The 18,746-nt window shown below is 35.7% G+C and overlaps 1 protein-coding gene across 1 annotated transcript in view; it reads left to right on the top strand.

Annotated features, from left to right (window-relative positions):
* LOC128664413 (dynein axonemal heavy chain 3-like) overlaps window positions 1–18,746 on the top strand; it is a 2,586,207-nt gene that overhangs the window by 849,549 nt on the left and 1,717,912 nt on the right. The window contains exons 29-30 of the mRNA XM_053719244.1: window positions 2,650–2,848; window positions 11,468–11,576. Coding sequence (XP_053575219.1) covers window positions 2,650–2,848; window positions 11,468–11,576 — 308 coding nt within the window. The remainder of the gene's footprint in view (window positions 1–2,649; window positions 2,849–11,467; window positions 11,577–18,746) is intronic.

The raw sequence follows: 18,746 nt of genomic DNA, 5'->3' as shown, positions 1-18,746 counted from the left end.
TTGAGTTGCTGCACCTCACTATGAGCCAGCGTCAGCTTCTCCTCAAGTGTCGCTAAGTTTGTCTTTAAGGTTTCATGTCCCACTCTCAAGCTGGTGTTTTCTGCAGTCTGTCGGTGCAGCTTGTCTAGCAGAGATTCACGTTCTAAACGTGCTTTTTCCTCTGCGCTCCTCTTCTCCTTCATCAGCGCATTGTAACGGGACCTCCACATATCAATAGCGGATAGAGATTTACTGAGCTCAGCGTCCTGGGGCTTAGCAGCAGGTGGGTCAGTCTCTGCTGCACGGATCTGGGCACGGGTAGTCACAGAGTTAACATCAGCGGGACCCATAGGAGCGTAGGCAGAAACAAGGGGGGCCAAGTCATTTCCAAGAAGAACATCAGCAGGTAAATCCTTCTTGACCCCCACATTCACAGGTCTAGCGCCCACTCCCCAATCCAAATGTACCCTGGCAACAGGTAGGCTGAACACATCGCCCCTTGCTACCCTCACAGCCACAGTGTCTCCAGTGTACTGTTTCTCAGACACCAAGTTCTTTTGAAGCAAGGTCATGGTAGCACCAGTATCCCGTAGACCACTGACCTTCTTCCCATTCACTTTAACCAGTTGCCGGTTATTCCGGTGGGCAGCTTGCACAAGGTCTGCCTCATGTAGGATGCTCCAGCATTCTTGCGCCTCTACGTAGCGGGCCGCAGGCTGAGGATTACGTGGGATTCCGCCGGCAGGTCTTCTCCAGGACTGCGCTTGGTTCGCTGCGTTTAGGGGACACTCTGGTCTTTTGTGCCCTAGTTGCTTACATCCAAAGCATCGAATCGGTTGTGAGTAGCCCCGCAAATTGAACAGGGCTCTCTGAGGGTAGTTCGTGGCCGGAGGCCGTGTGGTATAGCGGTGCGCCGGGGTTTGGTAACTGGCAGCTGCTGGGGTGACTGGGGGTCTGTACTCCACTCTAGCAGGGGGCTTAGTGGTAGCAGTGTCCAGTTTGCGGGCATCCGTATACTCATCTGCCAAGCGAGCCGCTTCCTGCAGGGTGGAGGGTTTACGGTCCCGAACCCACTCTCGAACTCCTGCGGGTAACTTGTCGAAGCAATGTTCCAACAGGAATAGCTGCAGCACCTCTTCCCCAGATATGGCTTGGCACCCCGCTATCCAGTGAGCTGCTGTGCGGTGCACCTTACATGCCCACTCAAGGTAGGAATCTCCAGCTAATTTAACAGTGTCTCTAAACCGCCTCCGGTATGCCTCCGGTGTAACCGCATACCTGGAGAGCAGAGCCTCTTTTACCGTATTATAATCCCTGACTTCCTCATCTGGAATGGCCCGAAAAGCCTCTCTGGCCCGGCCGGATAATTTTCCAGATAATATCGTGACCCAGTCCTCTGCGGGTACCTTGTGTAGTGCACATTGCCTCTCAAAATCCGCAAGGTACCCATCAATCTCTCCTTCTGTTTCCAGGAAGTTTTTAAAAGCTGCAAAATTTACTTTTCTCTTTTCCATCTTAGTCAGTATTGTAATAATCCCCCTCTTCCTGAGGTTACTGGCTTGTGTAGTTGCTCTTCTGGGCGATAAGGTTCATTCCGTCGCTTGCCACCAATTGTTACGGTACCAACAAGATACCAAGGTTAATACCAGATGAACAATGTCCTGCATAGGGAATCAGCAATTCACAACCAAGCCAGTTTTCAGGTTTAAAACAGAATGACATTTATTAAAGGCTAGATGCCTAGTATTTATACAGGTTTGACGACCCCCCCCCCCCCCAGATGGGGGTTGAAAGACTGTTGTACATTACATGGAGGGAACAAGCCCTTTGACATGATACAATAGAATTATATTACTTAAACACTTCAACCACAAGACACTCTTGGCCCTTCTTATCACTTAGGCGTTTTCTCTCTGGAGGTGATCAAACAATAGAATGCTTAGCACTAATTAGATTATAGCTGGAGCCAGCAACTCTGTCTTTAGAAATTAGTTTCTTAGCTAAACACAATTAACTCCTTCAGTCCTGACAGAAGGGTCTGTCACACTCTCTCTTTCCCCCCTCTTATTTTCTCTCTCCCCCTCTCTTTTGCTCTCTCTCTCTCCCCCCTCTCTTTTTCTCTCTCTATTTTGCTCTTTCCCCTCTCTTTTGCTTTTCCCCTCTATTTTGCCCTCTCTCCCCCCTCTCTTTTGCTCTTTCCCCTCTCTTTTGCTCTTTCACATCTATTTTGCTCTCTCCCCCCTTTATCTCTTTCCCATCTATTTTTGTCTCTCCCCTTCTCTTTCTATCTCTTTCCCCGGCCCCGCCCTGTCATGCCCAATCACACCCCACCCAGCCATGCCCCCATGTCCGGCCACGCCCACTTTCAGGTAAGGCCAGATGTGTTTGTTTTCGTGCTGTCTCTACTGCGTATGACAGCTTCGGACAAACACACTTGGCCTTTTATATTATAGGATCATATTAGTAAAAAAAGCTTCTACTATATACTACTTTGGTATTTTTCTGTTTTTGCAGAATTATGAGAGAACTCACCATCCATAAACTTTTGCTGGTTTTAAAAACAATATGTTAAATTAATTTTTAAGCATAGTCAGGCTTGTGTGGGCATTTTAAATACATTTTTTTATGTGTTGTTTCATAAAATAAAATAAATGTATTTCTGTTTTGCAGCTCGAGATGTGGTCTCTAATCTCAACAACCTTAGAACTAGCAGCACCTCAGATTTTAACTGGATTTCACAACTGCGATACTACTGGGAAGAAAATAGCGTTGTTGTACGAATGGTTACTACAACTGTACCGTACGGTTATGAATACTTAGGCAACATTGGGAGACTTGTTCTTACACCTCTTACTGATCGCTGTTTCAGGTAAGCCATTTAGCTACGGCTTTTAACTTTTACTGTTTTTTCTTGGATGACTTCATCTGTGAATCAAAGAAATAGGGCTTCATTTATTAAGTTGTGGGTGCAGTTTCTGAGTCATTGAAAGGTAAAAAGCAGCAGTCGTGAGACATATGAGGTGACAATGTCCTGGACTCATTTGTCCTGTGTGATTGACAAGCCCTGCTCCTGTACGATTGGTTGCACAAGAGTAGGGGGCAGGGCTCCACAAGCAATTGAGCAATGATAAATATAGGTGGTGGATGCTGCTCACTTCCCTGAACACAGGTGGAAAGATTCCATGGCTAGGAACCTTGTCTGCCCTCAGTATAGAAAATGTGGTATTTATTATTATTATTAGTATTAATAGTACCAATTGGAAAAACTTATTGTGCTATAATAACATAATTAAAATATGTTACATCATTTTATATAGGCATAGCATGTATCGGCAAATATGTGGCAAAATGCAAAAGATTTGTATACAAAAGAAATTGTTTAAAATCATTTGACATTGTGATTTTGTTGGCACAAGGGATGTATGTGCTGAAAATTATACTAGAATTCATGTTCCTGATCTCCTTTGTTGTAGCCAGTTAAGGACAAATGTATATGAGCTTGTGCTCCGAGTTAACCAATCACTGTGTAGAATGTTCCTGGATCAGTTACATATCGCTATAGTTAAGTATAATGGCGGAACAACAGAAAGTCTGGAAGGAGTTAAACAAGTTCTATTTTAAAATATATTATGTAATGTTATTTTGATTAGTTATTTAAACATATGTCCCTTTACTATGAACTGTCTACATAAAGGGCGAGATTTACCAAAGCCCTACGGCTGCAAGTTCTCACAAGAACTTGCTCGCCATAATTTATCAAGCAGCGGTCACCAGACCGCTTTTTCCTTAACCTCTTCGCCACCTCTAAGGTGGCGAAATTCAATCTCCGCGGTCGACTCTGACCGAGGAGATTGACAGCTCCTGCCCGCGCGTGGCTGTGTGCGGGCAGGGGGCGGGATTGCATGCGTCGCAAAATTGCGCTCATGTGCAATGTTGATTACCTGCGGGTAATTTTGCCCCGTCACAGGCGAGCTGAGGCGTACAGGGGCGCGTATACGTGCCCCTGTACGCCTCAGCTTTGATAGATCTAGCCCTAAACATAAAATAAATGTGCATTATAAGTGAAGTGGTATTCTTTAAATACCTTTATAGACTGTATACTATAGAAACAACCTTGATAATAGCTTCTATATGCATAATTACACAAAATCACATATCTAAATGATTATTATTAGGAATATAATAACTACATTCATTCAATTAATAAATGATAAAAAAAATATTTTTAGAAGGAAACAGAAACATTATGTAGTAAACAATGGAGATTTATCATTCCAACCATTTATTATTAATTGAGAACAGCAGATGCTGCAAGCACAACATTTACCCTATTATATCTTATAAATTATGAAATATATACATATAAATCCTATTTAAATAAACCACATGTCCCATAGAGAATAGCACTGCATTATTTTAAACAAGGATTACTGATACCCTTTTATTTTTACAGATATTACACGTTTGTTCTAAAACAGGCTTTGTGGTTGTCTCATAGCAACCACAAAAAGAAAAGAGAAATTTGTTTAATATAAATACCTTTAAAGTAACACATTTAGTTTGTGCAAAGTGAGTATAATGATTCACCATAGGAACTTTAGAAAAATGCCCTCCTGCCAGATAACATTTCTTTTAATGTCTTTTGGTGTCTTACTAGTGTCTCGCTAAATTCTGTCATTCTGCCATTTCCAGACAACAATTAATGTAGCTATGTACATGGAAGCAGCAAACTTGTATGTGATTTGTTGTCTTTGGCAGAGCTAATACATTTAAAGTAGCTTCAAAATTACAACACAAGAGTGATTCAAATACCACCTGTCTTTTATGGTTGAATATCCATTTATTTAACACTTTTTCTTTAATATGGAACATGCTGACCTTTTGCGTGAAAAGGAATGAAAATGTTTTCATGTCATCACAGTATAAACTATTAAGGTTATCTAGAAACTTAATGGGGAAAGTTAAAAGAATTACAATTTGGATTTAATCTAAAATGCTAGTATGAAAACGTATTATACAATTACAAAGCAGAAGGTTACACAGATAGAAATGAGTGATCTCTTGAAATGTGCTGAAAATAATTATTCAACCCTTTGCCCTGTAATACTCAATAAATGCACTAATTAAAAGAAAACTAAATTCTTCAGTATTCATTTCCTTTAAATTAGCTTTAAAGGGTTAAATAGTTACCTCTAGTGCGCTATTGTTCCTTTAGCGCAGGCTCTGAGATCTACCACACTAAGCCTCCGATTAGCAAATTTCTGAGCTCTTTGAAGCAGGGTCGGGATTAGCACGGCTCCCCAGTATACTAGATGGTAAGTATAAGACTACAAGTAAGCTTTAATGAAAACCAATGTAAATGTTCCCTGAATATTCCGTATTCGTTGAATTTTAAACAAAATAATAACTGAATAGTGCAGCAGACAAATATTCTGAAAAACTAAATGTTTTAGAATGTTCATTCCGAAAGATTTGCCCAAAACATTTTTTTCTCTCCTCCACAGGTCAACTCAGAAATTTATTTTCCCCCCAGTTAGGCTAGTAACATACAGAGCAGTGATTTGACCCCCTGTGTGCCACTAAAAAAAAGTACTTATTTGGCTACTTTTCTGCTAGAAGAATACACAAGATAAGTGATGTAACACACTGTGCTAGTATACAGAACAATTTTGCTCACTTTGTTCCAACAGCACACATCGCAGCAATGAAGGCAAAGATACCTGCTGTAGGATTGCAGCACCTGTAAACACTGTTCCTCTCACGGTTTTAGGGGGTTGGAACTTAATTTTAAATTGGGCATTGCCAAAAAGGAACCATATTTTAAGCAGTTAAAGGGACATGAAACACAAAATACTTACTTTAAGATTCATAAAGAATGTGTTTTTAAACAACTTTGCAATTTGCTTCTATTATTTTAATTGATTCATCCTCTTGGTATACTTGGTATACTTAGATAGTTAAAAAGCATATCTCGGTAGGCTCAGGAGCAGCATTGCTTACTGGGAGCTAGCTGCTGATTGGTGGCTGCACAAAATGTCTCTTTTTATTGGTTCACCAGATGTCTTCAGATAGCTCCCAGTAGTGCATAGCTGTTCCTTCAAAAAAGAATACCAAGAAAATGAAGCAAATTGGGTAAAAAGTAAATTGGAAAGTGGTTTAAAATCAAATGCTCTATTTGAATAATGAAAAATAAAAATAAAAAGATAAATGTTGGGTTTTATGTCCCTTTAAGTTTAAAAGAGGGCAGTACAATCATTCTGGAAATAAAACGGATAGTGTACGATACTATTATTTTTCCCTTAATATGTTTCCAGTGATTCTACCTGCAGACTTTAAAATGTATAGGAAATTGTCCCTTTAGGTATATTTTTGTATAGTTAGTGCAGGTCCTGGGAGCTGATCACATTAAGGGGTCGATTTATCAAACCCTTTGCCCCGCTACAGCTGCAGGTTCTCACAAGAGAACCTACATTCCTTATTTAACAAGCAGCGGTCATCAAACAGCTGCTTCCCTAACCTAAATTTCAATCTCCCCGGTCTCGTCCGACCGGGGAGATTGACAACTCCTGCCCGTGCATGATTGGCTGTGCACGGGCAGGGGGCAGTCTGCAGAGATTTAGATACAAGGTAATCACAATGGTAAACAGTATAATAATATAACCGTGCTGGTTAAACAAAACTGTGGAATGGGTAATAAAGGGATTGTCTATCTTTTTAAACAATAACAAATCTGGAGTAGACTGTCCCTTTAACTTATTCAGGACTTAGAGTGGAAAAAAACATTATTCAGCAGAAAGGGGAGAATAATTAAAGTAATATGAGATTGTAAATAAAAATAAGAGCAATTATTTCCTGTGACAGAGAGGAGAAAGATTTTGTGGTTAAAGTGACATTCTAATCCAAAAATAACATGCTCTAATACTATGAATGTAACCCTCCAAATGATTAAGCACATAGGTAAAGTCCCGATCAGAGCCACAAGCCTTACAGTGCATGAGCAGAACATGACAGGTGATAGGTTGTGCAACTGTATCCCCTGTTTAGTTCAAATAGTTGGCCTTGACCTATGTATTTAACCCCTATACAAGGGATAAATGCATTATAAACCAGGGTCAGTAATGCAATATTGATATGCCCTAATGAATTAGAACATTGCAGTTTTGCATTAAATGTCCCTTTAATATGCGTGTCTAAGCAACGTTAATTGAGGGATTTCTGCAATGAGAATTTAAAAGTGAGAATTATGAACAGAACATCTGAATTTAATATTGGTTTAGGCAAGAGTTTAAGTGGTCAGACAAGTGAATAATAAGAGACAAGATTATAAGGGCTTGGATAACATTCTTAACAGCTGAATGACAAGGAAGGGAAGTATCAGCAGTACCCTGATGTTTCTTATGACAAGAGAACATTAGTAAATAGGTGAATAGAGAGTGGGCTTAATATCCTGTGTTGCTTTTAGAACCTTAGGAAAGTGGTAATGTGGAGTCCTGTGTTTGGTACATGGATGCACCTTCCAGAATTACATACACACGGATATAAGGGTTTTAATGCTCCTCTAGGTGTCCGTAAATGATTCTAAACAGGCAATATTAGTAAGTTAAAAGATGCTTTATCTGTACTTAAGTACAACCTCACATGATATATTTCTAACAATGAAGAACAAAGTGCCAGTATACTACAGTTTAAACATAATTCCTTATTCACAAATACAGTTTCATTATAGATTAAACATATCGCTGCTCTGTACAAAACTGTAAAGAAACATGCAGAGTAAGATATCTGTATTAAAATATCTTTATGAGACTATCTTTATATGAAGTAAGTGTTGAGTATGAGAGGGTGCCGAAGTCAGGATGGTTTTTTAATTCCAGATCTTCAGCATTCTATATTTATCTGTAGGTATATTTCTTGGTATCTGGATTAAGTTATAGCTCCAAGAATTTCACCCCATATTTTTAAAATGTTCATAAAATATCAGTATGTAAAATACTAGTGAACACAATTTATTTACATCAGGCAAAATACTGTGTACTAAAGTTCAGTGTTTTATTATGTCCTATCTAAGCTGTACAATAATCAAGTTTTGCTTTGTTCAAGGAATATTGCAATACATTTTTGAGTTCTATACATCAGACTGAGGGCTCCATGTACGAAGCAGCGAAACCTGCTCCGGAGTCTTTGTGGGGCAGGTTCGCATATGCGAGCCTGCTTCCCGCAATGTAAGAAGCAGCGGTCATTAGACTGCTGCTTCTTACACCCTACACCACCTCTGAGGTGGCGAGGGAAAATCACAGAGAGCTCGCTCGCTCTCGGTGATTGACAGCCCCTTCAGTTGCGTGATTGGTTGCACGAATGAAGGGGCGGACATTACACTATCCGATGAGTGTGTAATGATACATACGGGCAAGCAGATCAACAGATCCGCTGCCCATGTGTAGCGAAGGTGGGCGGACATCTTTGCGAGTTGAGAAGCTGTCCACCCGCCTCTTAGTACATGGAGCCCTGAATAAGTTCAAGTGTTTTAATTATGTGTGAATTACAGAGTGCAAATGAAAAAATAAAATAATCATGCTTAGCACCTTAAGTTTGCCGCTTCTAACTAGTCAAGCTGCTTTGAACCTAATGGAGCTAAACTTATAAACAAAACATAAGTTATTTTTGCATTAATAAAAAAGAAAAGTGCATGCTCTGTGTTCCTGCAGCTTCTAAGCAGCATACGGCCAGTGATTGGCAGTTATGTATGTCTGTCTCTCTTGATTGTCTCACTGGTCATGTTTTGCTCTGGGGTGGCAATAAGTGGTGCTCTTGAGCTGAACTTTTTTCAAGTACTTAACCCCTTTGTGGGGGTTAAATACATAGTAATTAAGGATTAGGAATAGGTGAATGTGTTTATATTCAAATTCGAATGTTAGAACAAATGTTATTGTAGAAATTTGATTTACATAATCGAATGTTCACAAGAACGAATATTCTCAAAAATTCTATAATTGAATGCTATTTACAGTTTTTCGAATGTCACTTTCGAACTTGAATGTTCATAATTAGATCGAATGTCCACATTCGAAAATTCAAATGTAACATTCGATTGAACAAATACTATTCAGAAGTAAATTTAGTAAATTGATATATAATATATACAAATAGATAAATTTGAATGTTTCTATTTCGAATATTGCATCATTCGAATATTACATTTAAAGAAAGCATTAGAAATACTATTACATATATATAAATTCAAATATTTCGAATTTGAATATTGCATAATTCGAATATTACATTTAAATAAAGCATTAGAAATACTATTACATATATATAAATTTGAATTTTTTGACTTTGAATATTCAATAATTTGAATATTACATTAAAATAAAGCATTAGAAATACTATTACTTATATATGATTTCAATTTTTTCGAATTCGAATACATGAAACGAATGATTGAATGTTGTACAAACATTTGAAATTCAAATCGAATGAATGTGTTAAAATTAGTTTAATTTTTAGAATTTTACGAAACATTCGCCCCTCCCTATCAAGGATCAGTAATGCATAAATGGCCTTTTTATTATTTATAACATGTCATTTTGTATTCAAATATTCTTTTAACATATTGGGGGAGATTTATCAAGCAGCCGATGCTCCTTGCTCCGCTCAATGTTTCCGGTTCGCCTGGAAACATAAATTAAGAAGCAGCGGTTATAAGACCCCTGCTCCTTAACCTATCCGCAACCTCTGAGGTGGTGGACTGCAATCATCCCAATCAGATACAATCAGGATGATTGACACCAACTGCTACCGGCCGATTGGCCGAGAATGTGCAGGGGGCGGCATTGCACAAGCATTTCACAAGAAATGCTTGTGCAATGTTAAATACCAACAGCTTATGCTGTTGGCATTTAGCGATGTCGGGCGGACATCATGTCCGCCCGCCATTTGTTAAATCGGCCCCATTATGGTTACATTACAAAATCCTAGAAATGTGGTTTCAAATTTAGAAAATATTGATATTCACCTAAAAAAAAAATTGAGTTTAAATATTGTGATAACCCCAATATACACAGCCAATCACACATACCCATGCTGAAACCATTTCAGTCTGAGGATGAAGCATCTACCCAGAAGTTAAATAACTTTGTAAACACTGCTTACTGTAAAGCTAAGCATACTCAAAACTACAGTGGGTATTGAAAAGAATCGCCCCCCTTAAAAATAATCACATTGTGTTGCTTTGCAGCCTGAAATAAAGAGAGACACTGTTTTTGTTTATCTAGTTGTAATTACTCAGTGCAACTTAGAATATCCAAGTGAAAGATATAACACCAACATCTCCGGCAAAAATAAAGACAATTATTGAATAAATTGTAGTTTTTCTACATTTGGCTGAATCTGGATGTGCATGTCTTGGTGTGAGTGGTAAGTGCTATTATGCTGCAATGTTTCATTAACGGAGAAGTAGCAGTTTACCACAATAAGCAAAATAATTCCTTAATTTGCTCTTTAAATAACATTGCCTTATCAATAAATACAGACAATCAAAGACTTATGACAATTCTTATTCTGTTTATTTTTTATCTTGTGTAGAATTTGTTTTTTCGTCATGTGTCACATTGCTCTCTATCTTGCAGCAAAAGGGTTAAAACCAAAATAGAATGTTTGAAGGCAGCTATATTCTATTACTATTTTTCTGTTCTATTGCTTCTGCTTAGAAACTGGTGACAGATTATTTGACCGACCATTGTAGTTCTTGTAAAACATGAGTTCCTAATTAACTTTGTTTTTACAAAATTGAAGAAACTGACATTTGATAAAGATCTTTATAGAACAGTCGCACGGTTTTAAATGCCTGTTTCAAAACAAGACTAACAGAAATCTACGAGACGTGCTTTAGTCTGGCGTTTTTCTTGTGTTAAAACATTGACCTCAAATACTCATTAGAGTGACCAGTTTCTGACAAGTAGTTCTAACTGATCTATTTTTGTTTGCTATCTCTCAAGCTGCTATATTGCCCTTTTCATGCTTTTCTCAGAAATTAGAGTACAGCTTGTGGCTGTGAACATGAGCATAAATATATAAAATAAAAAAGTATAATGTTGTTATTTCAGAAGGGGAAAACATAGGAGATAATACATTTTTATTTGTATCATATATATATTTTATTCAAATGTTCAATTTGTACAAGATTTTAAACTTTTGGAAAGAGAAGAGCATACGTAGCATATTTTTTATTTCAGCTAATAATATTCAGGGAACATTGCCTCGGCTGATAATAACCACTACATTCCATTTGAAATCCTTTATTGTTAACCATCATTCCAGAAAACTAATGAAAAGACTCACCAGGGAGTATAAAGGAAAAAAAACTTTAAGCTGAAGCAGATATTAAAATCTAGATATTTTCATCGTTATGGATTAAGTAGTAGATTGAATTTATAAAGAGATTGGTTTTCAATTATATTTCTCAATCATAAAAATCTCCTTTTTTTAGGACTTTAATGGGGGCTTTACAGCTGAATCTTGGTGGCGCTCCAGAGGGACCTGCAGGTACAGGAAAAACAGAAACATGCAAAGACTTGGCAAGGGCTGTAGCAAAGCAGGTGCGTCATTTACTTAATTGGTGTAGAGACCCCAAAACATATGTTGATTAATGTATTTTCATACATGTAAAATAATATGAAAATATCAGACATACCTAATTCCTGGACATTCTCATTCTAACTGAGCATTTAAGGGACATAACCTTTCATCATATTTTCTAATTGGCAACAACATAGGTTGAAAGGATATATCTATATAGATATATACATTATATGTATATATATATTAAAAATGCAAAGACCATTTTCTTCTATGTAAAGAACACTGGAATGGGAAATATTTACATTAAAATCACAGTAAGAAATAATAAAATAAAAAATAATATTTCATGCATTATTATATTCATGTTTTAAGTATTTGTCTACGAAAGGCTCCAAAGTGTATTTATATGTGTTTCTATGTACTTTATATAAATGTGTTCATATGTATATATATGTATGTATATACATATATAAACACATCAATACACATGTATGTATATATATATATATATATATAATATATATGTGTGTGTGTGTGTGTGTATATATATGTGTGTGTGTATGTATATATATATATGTGTGTGTGTGTGTATGTATGTATATATATATATGTGTGTGTGTGTGTGTGTGTGTATGTATGTATGTATGTATATATATATATATATATGTGTGTGTATATATATATATGTGTGTGTGTGTATGTATTTATATATATATATATATATATATATATGTGTGTGTGTTTATGTGTATATATATATGTATATACAGAACACACATATTTAGACATATATATATATATATATATATATATATATATATATATATGTATATATATATATATATATATAATATAGTCATTTCCAGTCAAACACCTTGTCATATACAATATACGTTTAAACCTTATAAATATATATATTTTTATATTTATACGAATATTTTTTTCAGATAGTGTATATATGCGTGACATACTTTATTTAATGTACTTATGTTGTGATTTGTGCAACTTCTTTTTTTTTAACCCTTACATTTTACGGTAGGTCTTCAGGCGCATTAAACACTTTCACTTAACTTAAAATGCACAATTTAATTAAATAAAAAATATAAAAATAAAAGACATATGTAAGAAATATATTTCTATATGTAGCATAAGAACAACAGCAATAGCTATTTGCAGATTTATAGAATTCAATCTATTAGCTATTTAAGCAAAAAAAAATCAATAAAAAACTTCCAGCATTTATATAAAAACACATAAAATTAGCTCTTTGAGGCTACCCAAATAGTAAAGGTGAACAATATAGTCCTGGGACGTCTCCCAATATGTAAACAATTAGGCGTAGATGGTACACTTTGTCCTATACGTACTTAGCCGTGTACTGCAGACAAAATATGCCTTATTAATTTGGTGATAGGCCTAATAAAGCAGATATATAGGTATAGTCAGTACTTGACTTTATATCTTCAATATGTGTAATAATGCCTTCCTGCTTGGTTGTTAGCCTGCCGTGGCTAATGTAAAAAATATACCTTACAGTACCTCTGTGGTCTGTGATTCTGTTCAAATCTTCTATCTTTCAAAGTTGGGAGCAGCCACAAGAGCAGCTTCCTTATTCCAGTGATTATTTCTCTATAGCGATTTCCACGATAACATCACACCCCAAATACCACCTGTTTAGTTCACCTGCCAAGATGGGATTCAATTTCTTACGCTTAATCCTGCTCTTAGTACAACCTACGCAGGACAGATTGACACCAATCTCTGATGTTAAGATACAAAGAGTGTCTCTTTTCTTAGTTGCGTTTGGCCAAACGATTCAATTTTAAAGTGTACAAACACAGCCTCAGACCATCAACATGTTTTACCCACTAATGGGGTTTTATCTATATAGTACTTGGCTGTAAATTCAGACTTTAAACTCACCTCCCAACATCTTGATTGGTTGCAATTTGGCAGGTAATCAGCAGGTGATCATAGCTTATTTAAGGTGGTATTGTGACATTTTGTTGTTCAACAGGTAATCGTAGTTCATTAAGGTGGTATTACTTAAGGTGGTATTGTAAAAATTTCTTATCCAACAGGTTTTGGTGGTTTATTAAGATGGCATTGAAATGTTTATTATTCAGAAATAATTCTTTTTTCAAACTGTATCCACATTCAGCAACATATTATCTTTTAATTTCTTTCCATAATCAGAGTGTACCTTGAGTGTCGCCAAAAATTCTGTTCACATTAAGAATCTCTACCCCAAAGAGCTTCCATCCAAATTAGTTTACTGCATATTATAAAGGGTTAGAAATGGAAGTTCATTTTACTTGTCTTAGTAAAAAAAAAAATTAGAATAAATAGTTAAAAAAGAGATTTTTTTTTTTATTTATAGGAGACATATATAGGATTAAGATCCTATACAGAGATACTATTATAAATTTTCATCTTATTTATTAATATCGACTTTATGCAAGATTCATCAATAGTGGTTGAGGCATCAAAAGTGTAAATAAGATATACATTGGCTATTCTATTAGAAAAAGAGATAGATCTAACTCAGAATTCTGGCCGTGTGGAAACAATGTGTTCCAGTTATGTATAAATTCTGCTTTCTTATATAAAAGTATTTTTTCTAAATCTCCCCCTCTCCAATCATGCCATATTTTACAGATACCCCAATATTTTAGATGTTGTATGTTATTGTGGTGTATCTCTTGAAAGTGCTTATATAGATGTGTTTCTAAATTACCTTTTTCAATACAACAAAGGTGTTCCCTTATCCTATCCCTCAAGCTCCTAGTTTTTCCCCCCAAGTATATAAGATTACATGTACATTGGATCATGTATATTACCCCTTTTTGTATGCATCTTATGGTATCCTTTATTATGAATTCTAGACCTGTATTAGGTACTATGAGAGACTTCTTTGTGCTATATCTACATGCACGGCAAGTGAAACAAGGGAAAAAACTCTTACTTCTTGTCCTTTCAAATCTACATTCCTCAGGGATGTTCCTTTTCTTTTAAACTCACTTGGGGCCAAACTGGTTTTTATATTTTTAGCCTTTCTGTATACTATTTTAGGGAAAGGTGGGATATTATCCCCTATAATCGGGTCTGATTTAATTAGATGCCAATGCTTCTGTATTATGTGGTGATCACTACTTTAATTGGTAATAAAAGGCACATCTATAATATTCTCATCAATTTTATTCTTAGCTGGTTTAGAACCAATTAAAGTATTCTGATCTGTATTGTTAGTCCTCTCTTTAGCATGGTCTATAGTCTCTTTAGCATATCCTCTTTCAAAAAACCTTTTCTCTAATATGGCAATTTGTTGTTCATAATCAGTGGTCTTTGAGCAATTTTTCTTGATTCTTAGAAATTGTCCTAGAGGTATATTATCAACCCATTTTTTATAGTGGCAGCTTCTCCCATGAATATAATTATTAGAATCAACGAGCTTAAAAAATGTCTTAGTTTCAAATCTTCCTTATTCCACCAAAATCTCTAAATCCAGGAAATTGATCTTTTCTTGACTAAATTCATAAGTGAATTTCAATCCTAATTTGATCAATCCTGTCTCACTTCCTCTCCAGATAATGAGTGTATCATCGATATATCTTTTAAAGAGCATGAGACGCACGCCAAGCTTCACCTAGGACAAGAATTTCTCCTCCCAGTAACCCATAAATAGGTTAGCGCAGCTTGGCGTGAATCTCATTCCCATTGCTGTTCCCTCTAACTGTAAAAAATATTGGCCATTAAATTAAAAATAATTGTGTTCTAGTATGAACCCAATACATTCCAGAATAAACTCTTTTTGATCTAGGGGTATATCATTATCTTTCGCCAGATAATTCCTAACTGCTGCTATCCCTATTTTGTGTTCTATTGATGTATATAAAGATAAGACATCACAGGATGCTAATATGATCTCTTCTTTTATTGGTGTATTTTCTAAAAGTTGTAACACATTGGTTGAATCCTTAATATAGGAATCTAATTTTTGAACATATTTTTGTAAAAATCTATCTATATGTTGTGAGAGATTAGATTTCATGGATTTTATGCCAGATATAATTGGCCTACCTGGGGGGTTATGAATATCTTTATGGATTTTGGGGAGGAAATAGAATATAGGTACTTTTGGGAAAGAAGGTATGAAGAATTTTGATTCTCCATCATTTGATATCCCTTTGTCTTTACCTGTGCTGACTATCCTTATTAGTTGTTTGAGGTAAGAATTAGTTGGATCCATATCTAGTTTTTTATACATCTTTACATCACCTAATAGGCGCTTAGATTCTGATATATATTGTTCTCTCTCCATCACTACAATTCCACCTTCTTTGTCTGCCATTTTAATGATAATGTCATCCCTATTCTTTAGAGCATCTAATGTTTTTCTCTCAGTTTTAGTCAGATTATAAGTGACCTTCCTAAATTTATTATTTTTTCTGAGATCAGATGTTACTGCTTTCTCAAAGGTATCTAAATGACTCCCTTTATCATGAGTTGGATTGAAGGTCGACTTAGGTTTCAAATTTTTGTATATATATTTCTTATGATTACTTACTGGATTTATTGTTGGGTTCATACCACGCTCTAGAGGATGTTTCGTAAAGAAACGTTTTAAAGTCAATTTCACATTCAAGTGGGTTTCAAATGTATTCATACTGGTGGTGGGGGCAAATGATAACCCAAGACTCAATACCCTTTTTTCTTCCTTATTTAGTTCAATCTTGCTAATATTGAATACTCCTAATTTATCTACTTCTATGTCTGTCTTTTTGCTTCTTTTTCTAGATATCCCTCCTCTCTTTCCTGGAAGATCCTTTTTCTTCAGTTTCCCCTTGTCTCTTCTTATCTTTCTACCTCTAATAGATTCATTGATGTGCCCTCCCTCAAAGGGCTGTTCCCTAATTAATTCTCCTCTCGTGTAGTGTTCCCATGATTCTTATTCACCAATGGAGTGAATCTATTGTGTGTAGGTATTTGCCACTCATTTTCTGGTCTATACCTGTGTCTATTCTCCTCTTGTGTAGTATTCACATGTTTCTCATTCTCCAATGGAGTGAATCTATTATGTGTAGGTGTTCGCCATTAATTTTCTGGTCTATACCTGTGTCAACTACAAATAGCTCTGAAGTATTTCCTCACCATATTTCCAGAGAGAGCTGGTATTAAAAGGTACTCAACTACAAATAGCAATACTTGGTAAACTAATAGGTATAGGCTTCTGGTATTTCCAGATTTATAACTACTTATATTCATTTCTATGTGCCTCAACATTTGGCAAACTACAAGGTGCCATACGGTAAACTAAAAGGTATAGGTCTCTAGTATTCCCAGAGAGAGCTGGTATTAAAAGGTACTCAATTGCAAATAGCTCTGGGGTTTCTCCTCACCATATTTCCAGAGAGAGCTGGTATTAAAAGGTACTCAACTACAAATAGCTCTGAGGTCTCTCCTCACTGTATTTTTGCCATTGGCTCTTTAACATGAACTCTGAATGTTCCCCAAGGTAGCACTTGGTAAACTAACAGTTACAGGTCTCGGGTAATATTACTTGGTAATAAAATGGTATTGGACTCTGGTTTTTCAACATAAGCCCTTACCTTCTATATCCTTCAATATAATTCTGACAATTTCATAGATATACATCTTAAATATATTCCAGATAACACAAAAAATACCCACAATAGCATTTCCAGAGTTGTAACTATTTACATATGTGTGCTCAATTATTTGGCAAACTATGGGTAATTTAAGTCTCTGATATATATTTTTTGAAAACTATTCTCAGATAGGCTTTATCATTTGGCTAACTGAGAGGCACTATTCAGAGTTTCCAACTGTGGGTCTCTTTACAGTGGTAACCTCAAATATTCACAACCAATTCAATTGGTGCTCACTCTCAGATTTAGTTCTCTGATATTTCCATAGGAATTATCCAGAATTTAGGATTCAATACTTGCCATACCCTTAACCCCATACCATCTAAGGATTACTTCATCATTTGTGTTCCAATTCATCATTGTACCTTACTTAACCTTAATAAGCATATGCAAATTTGAATGTATTAGTTTGGTACCCTCCATTTTAACTAACTTAGTAAAAGTTAAGTTTTAAATTATTTTCAAGCTTTGTTCCTATTCAATTATAGTTTTATCTAAAGTTGTGAGTGCTATATTTGTACTCTTTGTTCAGCTCCTTCTGATCTGTTTAAAATTAGTTATCAGAACAAGCACCTCCTCCTTTTGAAATATTTACTAGTCAGTAATCACAATTATGGGAACATTAGTTTAATTATAAGTAGTGCCATTGGTATTTCTTTGATACTATACCTGTGTCTATCATACTCTCTATTTCCATTACTAAAATCATATCCTGCATTATAAGCAGGATTGTGACTTTATTTATTATAACCCCTATTGCTATTACTGTGATAATATCCTTCATTGTAAGAAGGATGATGTGTGAATCTATTTCCACCCCTATTATCATAACCTCTGTTATAATAACTTTCTTTGATTGTAATTTCCTGACCGACTATTGTAGTCTATGAAAATGCCTGTTTTTCCAACTAATGTTCGTGTTCCTGTATTCCCCCATTCATTATAAGTGTCCCTATTATATTTATTGGGTGCTCTATCCGTATATTGATTATTTGTTCTCTGTCCAATGTTTCTTATTCTGTTCAACTTTTTTGTACCCTCTCTTAGTCCCATTTTGTGCATCAAGCGTGGATTTTGTGTCTAATTTTTGAATTTGAGCCTCAATGGGAGTACTAATATCCATTGCTTCCGTTTCATCTCTTTTCAATTTATTCCATTTAGTGATCATAATGTCTTTTTTCAATGTCTCTAATCTCCCTATCATTAGTTTTTTGTCTCTCTTTATATTCTCTCTTCTTTCCTCCCCACTATCTTATCTTTTAGACTAATAATTTGTGTATTTATTTCTTCTAGAATCTCTTTTCTTGATTTTTTTTTTAAAATTTCTATTAGCCCATCTGATACTTTTTTTTAAACTCAATCCCATTCATTTTGAAGATTATAACTTAGAGTAAGTGTGCAATTTTTTTAAGTTTTAAGCCTCATGGTATTAGACCTTTATTAGTGTATTTATCTAAAAAGACCAATTTAATCCTCTGTCCTTATTTTTTTATCATGGCTCTTTTGAAAGAGGATATG

This window comes from Bombina bombina, chromosome 6 (genome assembly GCF_027579735.1).
Source record: "Bombina bombina isolate aBomBom1 chromosome 6, aBomBom1.pri, whole genome shotgun sequence".
NCBI lineage: Eukaryota > Metazoa > Chordata > Amphibia > Anura > Bombinatoridae > Bombina > Bombina bombina.
The sequence above is the reverse complement of the archived record's forward strand: the minus strand, read 5'-3'. Positions and strand labels throughout refer to the sequence as shown.